This window comes from Micromys minutus (assembly GCF_963924665.1).
Source record: "Micromys minutus genome assembly, chromosome: 4".
NCBI lineage: Eukaryota > Metazoa > Chordata > Mammalia > Rodentia > Muridae > Micromys > Micromys minutus.
In genome coordinates, this window is record NC_137973.1 from 37,264,188 (window position 1) to 37,280,003 (window position 15,816).

Below are 15,816 nucleotides of genomic sequence, written 5' to 3' on the forward strand. Positions count from 1 at the left end.
GGCAGCTCAATCTCCTGTTAACCAGCTTAAAGTATCTTAGGTACTGAAGTCATTGCAGAAACACATAGCAAACATAATTAGAAATAAAAATTAAATCCTTTGAAAGTCTGTCTTAAAAAGCATTCACCTTGAGTAAACATTGGGTTTGTATTTCTTACTTTGACTTATGAGATAAGAGTTTGAAATTGCTAAGTGAGAATTATATGTTCATTTGTCTTGTAGTGAATGGCATTACTGAGGAAGCTAATCCCACCATTTACTCTGGTAAAGTCATTCGTCCTCTGAGAGGTGTTGATCCAACACAGATTGAGTACCAAGGAATGATAGAGATTGTGGAGGAGGGTAAGCAAAGCCCTGACTCATTGGAATCTGCCATGCCTTCTGATGAGCACGTGATGCAGTTTTGATATATCATGGGGCTCACTGCATGTGCTCAGGTTTCTTAGGAATCTGAAAAGAAAGGGGACTTCTTTTGTTCCCATGTTTAGACTTTATTTTTATACTTGAAGATGAAGTTACCCTAGATTAAACTGAGCAAATGATTACTAGGCTGCATGTTTAATGTTGAATAATGATACATTTTTTAAAATGCAAATTCAGTGGTCATTTATGTTAGTAACCATTCAATTTTATGAATACTTAGTTCCTTTCCTAAAGTGTTCTTGCTGTTCATGAGCACCTAGGTGGCCTCCAGATTTTGGCTCTCCCCATTATTTTACTTCTGTAATATTCTCCCCATCTTCAAACAATCAAGAGTTTTGGTACTTGTTTTGTTTTGTTTTGTTTCCAATAGCCACCACCCAGAAAGGCCAACTTATTTGATGTGTACTTATCAAATAAGTGTAATAGAAATAGTAGGGAATGCTGGATAATTAAAACTGGTTTAACGGTAGAATGGTTGGAAACAGTCCACTCAAATGATACAATTTGTCTCAAAAAAATTCTTGTCTCATCTATAAGTGTAAAGTAGGGGAGAGCAGTTTGTTTGTTTTTTAAAAAGTATTATTTATGACTTGAGGGTCTTAGAAATTGTTTTACATAAAAGCCCACTGTTACTTTTCTTCTCAGTTCCTAATCTTTCAAGTGGGAATTATCATTATGAGCCACGTATGCTCTCATTCGCAGAGCACTTGCTCAAAACAAAGAGTGTGTAGGCCACTGCCCACCCTCCCCATCTACTTTTCTTCAAGACTGTGTAGGTTAGTCCAAAGTGAGGAAAGCCATTGTTGGATTGGACGTACAGCTAGTTTTCCTGCTTTGTTGCAGGCACATCTTTTTTAGTTGAGACCACTATCTCTTTAACAAGTTGGTTTGCTGGGATTATTTCAGACATTTTTTTTGGCCCTGCATGTTTTAGGTGCTGGAGAAAAAAAAGTTACCTCTGATTTTGAGGTAGTTTTTCCACCTTTGAAGCTTGCTAATTCATTGGCTCTGTCTGAATGCTGAGTCAGTGAGTAAGCTTAGTACCTATCTCTTGCATTGGTCTCTGGTCACTTTTTACTGTTACAGTGAAGGGGGGGGGTGGAGCAGATGAGAAGAGAGCCCTGAATTCTTAAGGAGCCTTATCTGCATCTGATTGCCTGTGTCTTGCTAGATTGCCACCTGCTTAGGGGGTTGGTTGTTTGTTTTGGGGGTTTTTTGATTTTTTGGTTTGGTTTTGTTTTTGGCTGGTTGGTTTATAATGCATTTTAGAAGTTAGTGGGTTTGTCTTTGTTTTGTTGTTTGTTTTCATGTTAATCTTTAACTTTTAAGTTTAATAAGGTAACAAAATGTATTTTGTGTGTGTGTGTGTATTTAGATTTTTTTTTTTTTTTTTTTTTTTACCATTTTGCTTACAGGGGATATGAAAGGTGAAGTGTATCCTTTTGGCATAGTTGGGATGGCCAACAAAGGGGATTGCCTACAGAAAGGGGAGAGTGTCAAATTCCAGTTGTGTGTACTTGGCCAGAATGCACAAACAATGGCCTACAACATCACACCCCTTCGTAGAGCTACTGTGGAGTGTGTGAAAGATCAGGTAACTAAGTGCTATGTCTCTGGACTGCTCTATCCTGATAGTCAGCAAGGGAGAGTCATCAGCCTTGGTTTTTTTTTTTTTTGAAAACATGGTTTCTGTGTTGTTTTGGCTGACCTGGAACTCAACTTCCATGCCTGACTCAGTCTTTTGGACTTTGTTGATTTGGGACAAAGACAAGGGATAAAGTGACAACATTAGCAAGGAGAAAATGTGTGATTATTAATAATTACTGTCACTTGATGGGGATTGTCTCTTAGTTGTACTTCAAATGAATGGCAGTTGTTTCAAAGGTGTGACTTTCCTGATGAATTCTGTCATATACCAGCTCATCACTAGTAATGCTGTTTTATAAGTCCTTCTAATTAGGGTTAGCATTATCTTTCAAAATGAAGTGTTCTTCCTTTCTGTGGTATGTCTTCTCCATTGTAAATTTTGTTTGTGTGTCTTTTCTTTTTCCAGTTTGGCTTTATTAACTATGAAGTAGGAGATAGCAAGAAGCTCTTTTTCCATGTGAAAGAAGTTCAGGATGGCATTGAGCTACAGGCAGGAGATGAGGTGGAATTCTCAGTGATCCTTAATCAGCGCACTGGGAAATGCAGTGCCTGTAATGTTTGGCGAGTCTGGTGAGTTTATATTTGTTTATTATGGTTGGTAATAACTGTTCTGAGTTCATTCCCTCATTTGTGTATTTTGTACTTTCTTTTCCACTCTCGTCTGATTGGGTTTATTAGGAACTACTTTGCACTTCTATCTCTAGTTTTGTCTTTTTCTGCTAGTCATTGCTTTGTTTGAGGCAGGTCTCAGTTTTATATCCACGACTTAACCTTGAGCTTGCTGCTGTGTACCACCATATCCATTTTTCTACCTCTAGTATTATTGTCTGACTTTGACTCTCATAAACCTGACACCTGAGAAGCACTTGGGTGCTGTGATGTGTTAACACTGTGTGTGCTGTATCTTAAATATTAAACAGTTATATGATCCTTGTTCTTAAGAAATTAGCTTTTTGGCTCTTTTTGTCAATTCACTTTAGACTTTGTCCTGAATGTCTAATTTTTATACCTTAGTCATTCTGACTTATACCATTAGGTTTTAATCTCAACATTGTTCTCTTAAAGATAGGAATCTAGATCTATTTGGCACTTTTTTTTCCCCAAGGTTTTTCTTTTTTTGTTGTTGTTGTTGTTTTTTTAAACATCTGTTACTTTGTTTTGTGTATCTGTGAAGTGGAATTAGTCTGTCAATAAGTCTAGGATTCTTTGCAACTCTTATCCAGTTAAAACTCTGAGCTGGGAAGTATATATAAACTTGTCTGTCTTGTCTTGCTAGCTAAGATGAAACGAGTCCCCCTTATTAAAAGTGAGTCATTAGGGTAGGGAACCTACAACTGCTTGCTTTCTTTTCAGCAATTGTTGGTTCTTTTCACTTTCACTCTTACAGTGAAGGCCCCAAAGCTGTTGCAGCTCCTCGACCTGATCGTTTGGTCAATCGCTTAAAGAACATCACCCTGGATGATGCCAGTGCTCCACGTCTAATGGTTCTTCGTCAGCCAAGGGGACCAGATAACTCAATGGTATGATTCTATTTGGGATGTGGGGGGGGGGGGTCAACTAATCTTATTTCAACTTAAAGAACTTAGTGAAGCAAAGGTTGCTTATCACTAGTGTTTGGGCTCCCTAATAGAGTCAATGCTTTCTGTAAGAGGCACCTTTTCTTTCCTTTTTGAGGTAGAGTCTCAAGTAGATCAGAGTAGCCTTGAACTCCTGCTTTGTCCATGATAGGATAACTGGTGTGTACTATTACACCAAGAAGCAGATTTCTTGATATATTTTCTTTCTGTTCAATAAGTTTCTTGCTCTTAAGAAGGAATTGGAAGTGTATATAATAATAGTTTATTTAGAATTGTATGTTGTTATTGTCAATACACTCAAATCATTAACTGTTATATTTCTTCACAGGGATTTGGTGCAGAAAGAAAGATCCGTCAAGCTGGTGTCATTGACTAACCACATCCACAAAGCACATTAATCCACTATGGTCAAGTTGGGGGGATTCTGGTGAAGGGTTCTAAATATCTTCCTCTTCATCCCTCCCAAAATCTGGAATACTTATTCTATCGAGCTATTACACCAGTTTTAACACCTTCCTCGTGTTATGTTTAAAGAAAAAATAAATAAATTTAAGAAACCATTTTAAAATTATGCACAGTTGCAGCCTGGAAAACTTAAGGTGGCGCCTTATAGTGTCAATTTAGGAGCTTTATTTGGTGCATTTAACGCAACTGGTAATTGCAAATTCCACTTGGCCTGTGTAACTGAACAATACAGACTGTTCCTTTGTTCACCCTATGAAATTCTGCACTCTAGTCAGTATATACTCTACCTTCATAACTTAACACTCAGCTGCATTCTTTTCCTTTTTCTTCCCTGTTCATTATGCTTTCATTCTGAGGACCATATGAAGGTAGAATATATTACCTTTAAAAATTGCAAAAAATTTATATAGCAAACGATTTTCTTAAGTTGATGGCCAAATGTTAAAATGTTATTTTCATATCATTTATAATCTTGTCACAATCCACTTAACGAAGTTTGATTACATTTCGGTGAAAATTATCTTCCAAAGTAGGTTTTTTTTTCCCTTCGGGATAGGGGGTAAATAACTTTACTACAATTAGTATGTATGGTGCAGAATTTCATGCAAATGAAGTGTGCCAGCAGTGTGATAATTTAAACATATTTAAACAAAAGACGAATGCACAAAATTGCTGCTGCTTAGATCACTGCAGCTTCTAGGACCCAGTTTCTTTTACTGATTTAAAAACAAAATGAAAAAAAATAATAAAAAAAGTTGTGCCTGAAATGAATCCTGTTTTTTTTATAATTAGCCCCCTGGTTCCAGTGCCCTGTTAAATACAGGCACTTGATCCTTGGTGTAGCTTCTGTTCAACTTTGTATCACGGGAATGGATTGGCCTGATTTCTTGGCCTTCCTCTAGAATTGGCCCCAAACAGGGTCCCTGGCAAGTGGAGTGAAGGCTTTTTGTCTAAAGATGACAAGGGTCAGCTCAGGGGTTGTGGGGGAGGGCGCTTTCATCTTCCCCGTTGTCACTTGAGGTTTTGAACTCTGGGTAAAGAGGCCGTTTATCTTTGTAAACACAAACATTTTTGCTTTCTCCGGTTTTATGTTAATGGCGAAAGAATGGAAGCGAATAAAGTTTTACTGATTTTTGAGACACTAGCACCTAGCCCTTTCATTATTGAATGGCAGGCGGGGTGGGGTGGGGCGGGGTGCGGCCTGCCGCAAGACTGCAAGACTCCTTGTCCGTCGCCCACGTGGCTGGGGCGGGGACTTGGGCGCCGCGGGCGCCTTCTGATTACGTAGCGGGTGGAGCCGGAAGTGCCGCTCCCGGGTGGGGGCTGTTCATGGCGGTTTCGGGGTCTCTAACAGCTCTTCGGTTTGAAGTCCAAAAGCCGCCGGAGGCGGGGTCTGCGGAGTTTGAGGTAAGGCTCTGGCCTGCCTGGTGTCGGACTTCTCTGTGTGGACGCCTGGCAGGGCGGGGAGACGCGAAGACTTGGCGAGTTGGAAACAAAGGCCTGGGTGGAGGACTCTGGCTGGCTCTGGCGGTCGTAGGGTGATTTTTCGGAGCCGGAAGGGGAGTTTTTGGAAGTCTGTCTTCCAGGCAGACCCCCAGAACTTGGATTTGCAGGAACGGGGGAGGGGGGTCCTTTACGGTAAATTGAGGGCGGGGCAGAGTCGATTGAAAAACAAGACTCGGGTATTTATTGCAAGAATCCGTAGCCCACACTCACCTGCAAGTAGTGTTATGTTTCTGAATCACTTTGAAAACTTACTGGAAGGCCACGTGTGTCTATCTGACGGGTGTATCTTAGAAACATAAGAGTTTAATAAACTCATAGAAGCCCTTGACTTGGCTTGCCAGTTTAATCATAATTGCTGCTTCCCTACAGGTTTTTGCTGGTGTGAAATGACTGAGTACAAACTGGTAGTGGTTGGAGCAGGTGGTGTTGGGAAAAGTGCTTTGACAATCCAGCTAATCCAGAATCACTTTGTGGATGAATATGATCCCACCATAGAGGTGAGGCCTCCACTGTCTGGTCTTTTTCCTCACTTTTGGCTTTCTCTTACCCATAACTGCTCTTTAAAAATAAGAAAAGAGAAAGCGAGAATGTATTTCAAAACAGTACATTTTTAAAGAGTTGTAGAAACAAGTTCATGCTTACTGAAGATTTCCTTTTAAAAGTGCACAGTGTTTATTGTTTCTTTATGTCACAGTTCTTTAATAGTTTGTAGGTGATCATACAGTGGAGATTGAGAACTCAGAGCTCTGGATAGTCTTCATTTTAATTTTTGATGTGGTCCAGATTGAGTTGGGGTAGAAACAAGTTGAGATCTTGAGTCATTGTGTCTATGATTTTTTTTCTCTGCAATTTAGTTATGGAATATTGAGGGAAATCACCTAGATCTTCACATATTTCTATAATGTTAAATATCCATCACCTTCCTGGGATTAATGTATAAACCCAGTTGGTAAGCATCCAAGAGGCTGAGGGAGGAGGTTCCAATTTCAAGGCTTGCCTAAACTACATATTGAGATTCTATTTATAAAATACCAAATAAATTTTTTTCACGTGTAAACCTTTTCTACCACACAGGAGTGTTTAACAAATTCAGATGTCTACACAGGTTACATTTTAATATATTTATGGAACAGAATTTAAGCACATTTCCAGTACTACAGATAAGGCCTTCTAAATGTGAATTATTATATAATAAAAGTAGAATTGTGGCTTAAATCCATATTCAATGTTTCTGGCTTTGTTATTTTTATTAATGATTTTTGTTTCTCTGTTTTATGTCTTAACATAGCTTAGTCTGGTTTTGGGTTTTGTTTTTGAAACGGTCTCACTGTGCTAACCTGGCTGACCTGACACTTGCTCTGATCAGGCTGGCCATGAACTCACAGATACTAATCCACCTGCCCCTATGTCATGTGTGCATGTGTGTATGATTATGTGTGTGAATTTGCTGTTTATGCTACCTTATTAGCAGACTAAGGGTAAGTCACATAGTTAGGCTTATTTGTCCTGGGTAATTACTTTTCTCTGGTTTTAAATAAAGATTGAGCCTGTCCTTGGCCCCTACCACCACCTCCTCCTCCTCCTCACCCTTTCCTATTCCCAGGATTCTTACCGAAAACAAGTGGTGATTGACGGTGAGACCTGTCTGTTGGACATACTGGACACAGCTGGACAAGAGGAGTACAGTGCCATGAGAGACCAATACATGAGGACAGGCGAAGGGTTCCTCTGTGTATTTGCCATCAATAATAGCAAATCGTTTGCAGATATTAACCTCTACAGGTACTGGGAATGATCTCTGAAACAAAACCTTTGTATGTGCTCTGAAGCTATGTCAGTATATGGACTTAGGAAACATACAACTTTTTAAAACTTTGGTTACACTGTTTATTTGTGGAGGCTAGGACAAGTGTAACAGCATGTGCTGTGGGAGGACAGCCAGTGAAAGCTCTCTCCTTAGGGCCTGGGGACCTTGGCATAGCAGCAGGCACCTTTGCCCATGAATTGTCTTTAAACCCTCAGTATTAAAAAGAAAGAAAGGAGAATCTGATTTTTACTAAAAGACATTTTCTGTGTGGTATACTGGTCCTGCACTACTTGTGGAAATGAAGTGTACTACTGAGTAACGGTAAGGATGGTAGCAAGGCCAGAGAGCACAAAGGTGGCTTTTCAGAGAACTGGAAACTTTGAAAGCTATGTGAGCCCTTAAAATTTTAGTATGACATTCTTACTCATTTTACATTTTTGTAAATGTATCCCACGCTGATCTTGGATTTACAATCCTCCTGCCTCAGCCTCCCAAGTGCTAACATATAGGCATATACCAACACACCCAGCCAGTAATCTTACTTTACAGAGTAATAGAGTTCAGAGGTGATTTGTTGGATTTTCAGAGTTGTGGGGGTGTTTTGTTTTATTTTTATTTTTTGTAAGGTTTGGTTTGATTTTAAAGACAGGATTTCTCTGTGTGAACTGGAACTCACTCCTTTGACCAGACTGGCCTTGAACTCCCAGAGCTCCACCTGCCTCTGCCTCTCCAGTTCTGGGATTAAAGGCTGCGCCACCACTGTCCATCCGTATCTTTCTGTAGTAACAGAGGTAGACCCCCCCAAGACACTAGGTCTCTCTCTTAAAGCAGCATTCTCCTTTAGGCCCTGTTAGTGTTGAAACTTGGCTCTGGTATTAATTAGCTAAGTAGCTTTAGGACAAAATACTAAATCTGTGTATCTCAGTTTTATAAGAATACCTCAAGGCTCAGTAGCACTGGCTACTCTTTCAGATTACCCAGGTTCAATTGCTAGCACCTACATAGGGCCCAGGACCATCTGTGACTCCAGTCCTAGGGTATCTGGCATCCTCCTGGACTGCTTGAGCATCAGGCACGTGTGTGCATACATACATACAGCGAAATCACTAATACCCAGAAATAAAAATAAATCTTTCAAAAAAGAATACCTCTCTCATAAAGTTGCCAAGAGTAAACTAATACATATTCAGAACAGCATTTGACCCATAGTATATACTTTGTAAGTCTGCCTACACCCCAAGTCCTGGCTTACTTTCCTTTTTTTTTTTTTAATTAAATTTTAATTTTTTTAGAGTTTGGTGTTCTTTGTGGGGTGTAATGAATCCTTAAAACCACGTTACCCTTGGATCCCAAGAGGAAACGTCTCTGAGCTCGCACTTCTGTAAATCATCCTGTGAGGATGTGGAGTGGGGCAGTGGGATGGCTCAGTTGATAAGGCTTGCAGCAAGCCTGAACCTTCACGTCTACACTAGGGCATGTGTGTGTAGCAAAAACTGTGAGCTTATTCTCTGTCAACACAAAACTCCAGCAACCTTCATCAGGCACACTCTAGACATGATGTCTGTCTTGTCAGTTTGTCTATGCTGAAAACAAATCACTTCCTCAGACATACATTGATACTGAAAAGAAATTGAGTCTGTTCCTCACATTATAATGTAAGGAACAGTAGTTACCCAGCATCAGCATGCTCCGGGTGTTTAGGCTAGTTTATAATATTCCTTAACATAGGCAACCACCCTGGACATGCTGGTACCTGGGAAGCTGAAGGAAGAGGATTGAGAGTTCAGAGCTACCCTTGTCTAGGTATTGAGCTAGATAGAGTAAGATCCTGGGTTTTTTTGGGTTTTGTTGGCTTGGGTGGTGGTGGGGTTTTTTTTTGTTTTGTTTTGTTTTGTTTTGTTTTGTTTTTTTTGTTTTGGGGGCAGGGGGCAAAGGATTTTAAGATTATATCAAAATAGTTCTGTAGATAGCTAACAGGATACAGTTGAGGTATGTGACTGAAATCTATGGGTAAAGTCTGAAATAGTACTTTGCAGAACTATAGCCATGAACAGATGTGATTATTTGACATTTACATAAAACTGAAACAACCAAGTACTCAGACGAATGACTACCAGGTACCAGTTTGTTTGTTTTTTTTTTAATTATCACAAAAATTTCTTTGTCACAAGAACCTGAGGCAATGCTTTTAGATGTTCTGGGTGCTGTATTGTATGTGAACTTAAAACTATCTTTGCCAGGGGTGGTAGCATGCACCTTTAATCTGGCACTCAGGAGGCAGATCTGTAATCTCAAGGACAGCCAGTACTACTGGGAAACCTTATCTTTTTATTAGAAAGCTGTTTTTTGATACTTCTGGATCTATGCACATGCCTGCATGCATACACATTCATTAAGAGCAATTCTAGAATTTTCTTAGTGTTACATATTATGAGCTTCCGGCTATGATTTTGTTTGAGGAAAGTTTTAGAGCACCACCCATCTTTAAAAAATGAAATAATTCTCTTCCATTAAATATTGTTGTTGCAAAGGGAGCTTCAAAAAGTTATGTGGGGACCAGCAAGATGGTTCAGTAGGTAAAGGTGCTTGCTACCAAGCCTGACAACCTGAGTTTAATTCCCTGGGACCCATATAGTAAAAGGAGAAAACCAATTCTCTCCCCGACCCCCCAGTTTTCATCTGATCTCTACATGCATGCCATAGAACATGCACACACACAAATAAAATACAAGTTAAATATTTTTTAAGTCATTTAGAATCCGTGAGCTCTACTTTCTGTACTTCTAAAATTAATCTAAAGTACCATTTGTAGTTTCCAATTAAACCTAGAGTCAAGCTCCTTGGAAAATATAGAAGCCTAACAAAGACATGTGTCAGTATGTAAGAGCCAGCTGCTTCTAGGAAGTGAACTGGTATACACAGCTTCATAGGGGTTCTACCTCAAGCCTAAACTATCACTCTTGACTTACAGGTCTAGAGTTGTATGAGTGTTCAGGTGTGTAAGCTGAGTATTAGTAGCTAAAAGGACTTTGTAATTTTACCAATTCCTCTTGCCCTACCACTTTATTCTTTCCAGAAAGCTTCCTTTTCTTATGACCTGTGCTTTGTTCTAGGGAGCAAATTAAGCGGGTGAAAGACTCTGATGATGTACCCATGGTGCTGGTAGGGAACAAGTGTGACTTGCCAACAAGGACAGTTGACACAAAGCAAGCCCATGAACTGGCCAAGAGTTACGGAATTCCATTCATTGAAACCTCAGCCAAGACCCGACAGGTATGCTAGAGATTTGCGTGTGTTTGTTTAAAACCGAGATGTTTAATTGGTCAAATGTGATAGAGATGTAGTCTGCTCTTTAGAATGGGTTTTGGATAGTGCTTTCTCTATGGTTGATCTATTTTTTTCCATCTACCCCCAAGCCCACAAAAAGAACACTACTGTACTATGTCTGCTTTAACAGGCTCAACTCTTCTAAGATTAAACATACTTGTAAGCATGAATTCTTTGTTCCATCAGCACTTGCCACTATTGAGGGGTTAACTTTACTGGAGGCAATCCTCGTAGTTGCTGACTCACCCAACTTACTGGCTATTGATTACTTTCAAATCCACACAGAGAGGTGGAAATGAGAACTTACAATTTGGACTGTACCGTTGTTTGTTTGGTTTTTTTCCTTTACCCTTTTAATAGGGAGTGGAGGATGCCTTTTACACACTGGTAAGGGAGATACGCCAGTACCGAATGAAAAAGCTCAACAGCAGTGATGATGGCACTCAAGGCTGTATGGGGCTGCCCTGTGTGGTGATGTAAGGTGAGTGCATGCTCTTGCATCATAACTGCATCTCCTACTTAGCATTAGGTAGTTGAGAACAGTGTTTGCACTACTGACTTTTGCGATTTAAATGGGAGTTTTCATATATTTTCATCTAGAAAATAACTTTCCTAGGAGCTGGAGACATAGTTCAGCAGCTAGGAGTACTTACTGCTCTTTTAGAGGATGTGAGTCATACGCCAGCATCCATGTTAGATGGCTCATCGCTGTGACTCCAGCTCCAAGGGATCCACAGGCACCTTACATGTCACCAGACACACACACACATACAAGCAAAGGCAAATACTAAAAATAAAACAATTTGGGATTGGAGAGATGGCTTAGCAGTTAAGAGCACTGACTGCTCTTCCAGAGGTCCTGAGTTCAAATCCCAGCAACCACATGGTGACTCACAACCATCTGTAATGAGATCTGATGCCCTCTTCTTGTGTGTCTGAAGAGAGTGACAGTGTACTCACATACATAAAATAAATCTTTAAAATAAAATAATTCCCCTTTATGGCACCCTTTCAGGAAGTATTAAGATCCAATTTCAGCATTTATTCTACAGACAGCTTCCTATTTTTAGTATTTGGAATTTGAGACCTATATGCCTATATGTGCCGTGTTTGTGGAGTGGGCTCATACTGAAGATACTGTACTGAAGATTGACCACATATAGAAACTAAATGACACTGTTCTTTTGCTCTAGACCCTTTGAAAGTTTTGTCATCAGAAAAGAGCCACTTTCAAGGTAGGACAAGTTTGAAATGTCCTCATTGACACTGAGTTTCTTGCCTGTGTTTCTCTTACCTTCTTCTGTCTCTGTTTCAGCTGCACTGATGCCCTGGTTCTGACATCCCTGGAGGAGACGTGTTCCTGCTGCTCTCTGCATCTCAGAGAGGCTCCTGCTTCCTGCTTCCCCAACTCAGTTACCGAGCACAGCAATCTAACCTGAGACCTCTTCATCATAACTACCTCCTCGCTCGTCTGTCCAACCAGAGAAATGGACCTGTTTCTCCCCCATAGTTCTCTGCCCTGGGTTTCCCCTAGAAACAAACACACCTGCCAGCTGGCTTTGTCCTCTGAAAAGCAGTTTACATTGATGCAGAGAAACAAACTATAGACATGCAGTTCTGTGGTCAGCAGTTTCTTAAGCTCTAAGGTAACAGATGCTGGTGATTCCCCCTGCCCCCACCTGTTGAATTTGGCCTTGTTAGTTTTGGGGGAAATGTCATAAATTTCTATCTTCCTAAGAATATGATTGTTTGTTGCTGATAGATTGATTTGTAATGTGATCTGCCATATTCTATAAACTGGCATCTGCTTTGTATTCATGAATGCAGACATGAGTACTAACATGAGTGCATCCTACTCTTCTCAACTGCATGCAATCAGATCCAACGTTCACAGCAAAGTGCCTTTTCCTAAAGTGCTCCGTAGGCTTCCATTATAGTCTGTAATTGAAATTGATGTTTCAAGAACCACTGTATAGGAAGGTGACTGTGAGCCATCTACCTTTGAGGGAAAGGTGTATTTACCTGATATCAGATGCTTTGTACATGTACATGAAGATAGTTTTCCTGTTTGGGGTTCTCCCAGGAGAAAGATTAACTGAAACAGTTATGAGTAATTTCATTTAATTCTAGCTAATCTTTTTTTGGGGTGGGGATTTACCACCTATAAATATTTGTAGTTTCTTCTAGCTTACTGATAATCTAATAGTCAATGAGCTTCCAGTATAATAAATTGGTTCATACCAGGAAGCCCTCCATCTATAGTTAGTCAGATACTGTAAAAATTGGCATGTAATACTTTATAGCTGTGATTAATGATTCTTCAAACCTTAACTATAGTTATTAGCAGGCTGGTTATATCTTTGCTGCAGTTTCTTCATGGAATATATATATGTGGAGAGAGGTGGTTTCTTTATGGAATATATATATACATGTGTGTGTGTATATGGAGAGAGAGTAGCCCTCAGTTCCTGTCTCACCATTCCTCTCTCTTAGCCTAGAGCAGTTTGAGCATCCTATAGGAGCTTGAATAATTATCTCAGTTGAATAAACCATGGTGCTAATGGACCAGGTCATGGTTTCAAAACTTGAACAAGCCAGTTAGCATCACAGAGAAAACAGTCCATCCGTACTTGCTCCCTACCTATTACTCCTGCTTATAGACTTTTGCCTGATGCCTGCTGTTAGTGCTATACAGATAAAAGTTAGTGTGGTTCTGTACCAGGACTGGAAATACCTGGTGAGTTGTGTGGAGTGAGCCTGGATATCTTTACATTTTCAGACCCTAATTTTTAGCCACCTGGAAACTGAAGCCAGAGTTCATACCTCCATCTCTCCTCCCATTAGATAAATGTTTTTCATATAGCTTTTTAAAAGTATTTAAAAACACGTCTATAAGTTAGGCTGCAACTAACAAAAGCTGATGTGTTTGTTCAAAGATGTACCTTTGCCACTTGAAAAAAGAATTTTAAATGCCATTCACTGTTGTCATGCAGAGGTTTGGTACTCGTGGTAATGCTGCAATAATCCATTGGTGGGCTTTGTCATAGTGATACTTAAGATATAACTCAGCTCAGTAATTCTAATGAAAGCATAAAATTGGATTCCTTGATTGAAAAAAGCAAACCTAATTCCAAAATGGCCATTTTTTCTTCTGATCTTGTAACACCTGAAAGTCAGATCCTTAGAATTTTTTTTGTTTATAAGAGGACCTTGCTACGTGGTCCTGGCTGGCCTCAAACTCACAGCACTCCTGGATCAGTCTCCCAGAAGCTGGTATTACAGGCACATTCCGCCACACACCTGGCTAGTCTAATTTCTAATGAATTTTCATTGTTAAGCAAATTCCTCATCACCCTGAAACTAATCAGAAGAGGGAAGAAACATGTGCTGTGCTCCTCAGTGCTAATGCTGGGATCATTCCTAAGCAAACTGCTGCCTTTCAAACAGAGTATTCATCTTCCTGAAGCTGCTTGAGGCCAACCTGGTCTTTTTCTGTTTTACGTGTTTGGTGACTGGTGATGGATCCCCAAAAAGTTTATTTAACTCTAGTTAAGGAGAAAGTTACTCCCCTTGGCTCTTTTGACCATATCCAGTGTGTGTGTGTGTGTGTGTGTGTGTGTGTGTGTGTGTGTGTGTGTGTGCGTGTGTGTGCGCGCGCGCGCATATATGTATGTACTTCTGTAGTTGGTCTCCAGTTTCAGATGCCCTTATTAGCATATATTCCCACAGGGTGTGCGTTTTGGCACAACAGTGACAAACTTAAAAGCCAAGTAAGTCCAGTTGGTGTGGTATCAAAGTGTTTTTAGAGTGTAATTAGTGAAGATCTTGTTTACCTCAAAGTCAAAAAGCCTCTCTTCCTGAATTTAAGTGCCTGGCTGATGTCACAAATTAACATGTTTCTGTAAAGCAGTTAGTTGAAGCTTTGTTCACACATTGGAGAGTATGAAAATGAAGTGTTCTAAGAGCTCTGATACCAAATCTGTGTAAAACCTGTTAGATGCTGTTTGTTCCAGGACTTAGAATGTGTGAGTTGGAAACTCAGCACTTCTATTAGTTGCATAGGAGCGCCATGTATGCAGTGGAGGTGGCTGTGTTTTAGCTGGCCACCTTAGAATCGGCCTTTACAGTGCTGTGAACTTCATCATGACTTGAAGATAGACAAAAAAAACTCTCTAAAGACAAATGTTTGTTTTCCTCATTACAGAATGTATGAGCTTAGTTTTATCTTCTTTTGTACTTAGTCATAAACTCTGAAGCTGGCAGCTACAGCCAAGGATCAGAAGGTGCGTTCCACTGGGTACAGTTAGCTCTGCTAATTATGAGAAGCAGAGTTAATCATGGGAAACATTTTGCCTGGGTGGTTTCTATTTAAAAGAGAGATGATAATTCTTAAACATTAGCTTTTATTTTGCTATTGCTTTAAGCTGTCTAATGTGCCACAAATTTATTTTAAGGTATTTGTGTTTATAAGAATCGTTTTAAGAGTGTTCTCATGAGATTAGTTGTAGATATTTTTACAAATACAACTGGTTTTTAAAAATAGGAGTGTTTCCCTAAGCAAGCGTTTGAACTCTGGAGAGAAGGGGAGTGATGGAAATTGTCTGGCTTTGTCTTTCTGCACTGTCGAATATAGGTCAACACCAACTGTGCAACCCTGCTGTCTAAAAGAGAGCTGTTGGCCTCTGTGGCCCTCAGGAAGGGGCTAATATTTTAAGTTGACTGTTGTATTGTAAATTAATCCATTCTAATTTTTAAAGACTTGATTGACTGTGTTCCTTGTTAAATAATTTTTAAAAATAAAAAACTGGAAGTTCTTTGCTTAACTGTATTTTCCCCACTGTCTTAGGGTTTCTGTTGCTGTAAAGAGACACCATGACTACAGCAACTTTTACAAAGAAAACATTTAATTGGGGCTGGCTTACAGTTTCAGAGGTTTAGTCAGTCATTGTCACAGTGGGAAGCATGACAGCAGGCAGACAGCAGGACACTGCCCCACTAGGGGTAACTTGAGCATGGGAGACCTCAAAGCCTGTCCCACAGCGCTACACTCCTCTAACAGCCTTC

The 15,816-nt window shown here is 39.9% G+C and overlaps 2 protein-coding genes across 5 annotated transcripts in view; both read left to right on the forward strand.

The window, feature by feature from the left end:
• CSDE1 (cold shock domain containing E1) overlaps positions 1 to 5,256 on the forward strand; it is a 35,506-nt gene extending 30,250 nt beyond the window's left edge. For all 3 annotated transcript variants that reach the window (XM_080915915.1, XM_080915916.1, XM_080915917.1), the window contains 5 exons: positions 223 to 342; positions 1,839 to 2,017; positions 2,477 to 2,640; positions 3,458 to 3,590; positions 3,976 to 5,256. In XM_080915915.1, coding sequence (XP_080772041.1) covers positions 223 to 342; positions 1,839 to 2,017; positions 2,477 to 2,640; positions 3,458 to 3,590; positions 3,976 to 4,023 — 644 coding nt within the window. In that variant the 3' untranslated portion in view covers positions 4,024 to 5,256. The remainder of the gene's footprint in view (positions 1 to 222; positions 343 to 1,838; positions 2,018 to 2,476; positions 2,641 to 3,457; positions 3,591 to 3,975) is intronic.
• A 167-nt stretch (positions 5,257 to 5,423) lies between these two features.
• NRAS (NRAS proto-oncogene, GTPase) lies at positions 5,424 to 15,580 on the forward strand. 2 transcript variants are annotated; one of them, XM_080915268.1, is made up of 7 exons: positions 5,424 to 5,519; positions 5,988 to 6,115; positions 7,222 to 7,400; positions 10,539 to 10,698; positions 11,113 to 11,233; positions 11,946 to 11,987; positions 12,068 to 15,580. In XM_080915268.1, exons 2-5 carry the CDS (start codon positions 6,005 to 6,007, stop codon positions 11,230 to 11,232), a joined length of 570 nt encoding a protein of 189 aa, XP_080771394.1. In that variant the 5' UTR covers positions 5,424 to 5,519; positions 5,988 to 6,004; the 3' UTR covers position 11,233; positions 11,946 to 11,987; positions 12,068 to 15,580. The 2 variants fall into 2 exon arrangements, with proteins under 2 accessions (XP_080771394.1, XP_080771395.1); XM_080915269.1 differs by lacking the exon at positions 11,946 to 11,987.
• Positions 15,581 to 15,816: the final 236 nt, after the last annotated feature.

Bases quoted from the DNA above. Each gene is read 5' to 3' on its own strand.
- NRAS (XM_080915268.1), top strand. From the start codon at position 6,005: ATGACTGAGTACAAACTGGTAGTGGTTGGAGCAGGTGGTGTTGGGAAA. The intron at 7,401-10,538 runs GTACTGGGAATG...GCTTTGTTCTAG, and splicing joins GCAGATATTAACCTCTACAG to GGAGCAAATTAAGCGGGTGA. The intron at 10,699-11,112 runs GTATGCTAGAGA...CCCTTTTAATAG, and splicing joins CCTCAGCCAAGACCCGACAG to GGAGTGGAGGATGCCTTTTA.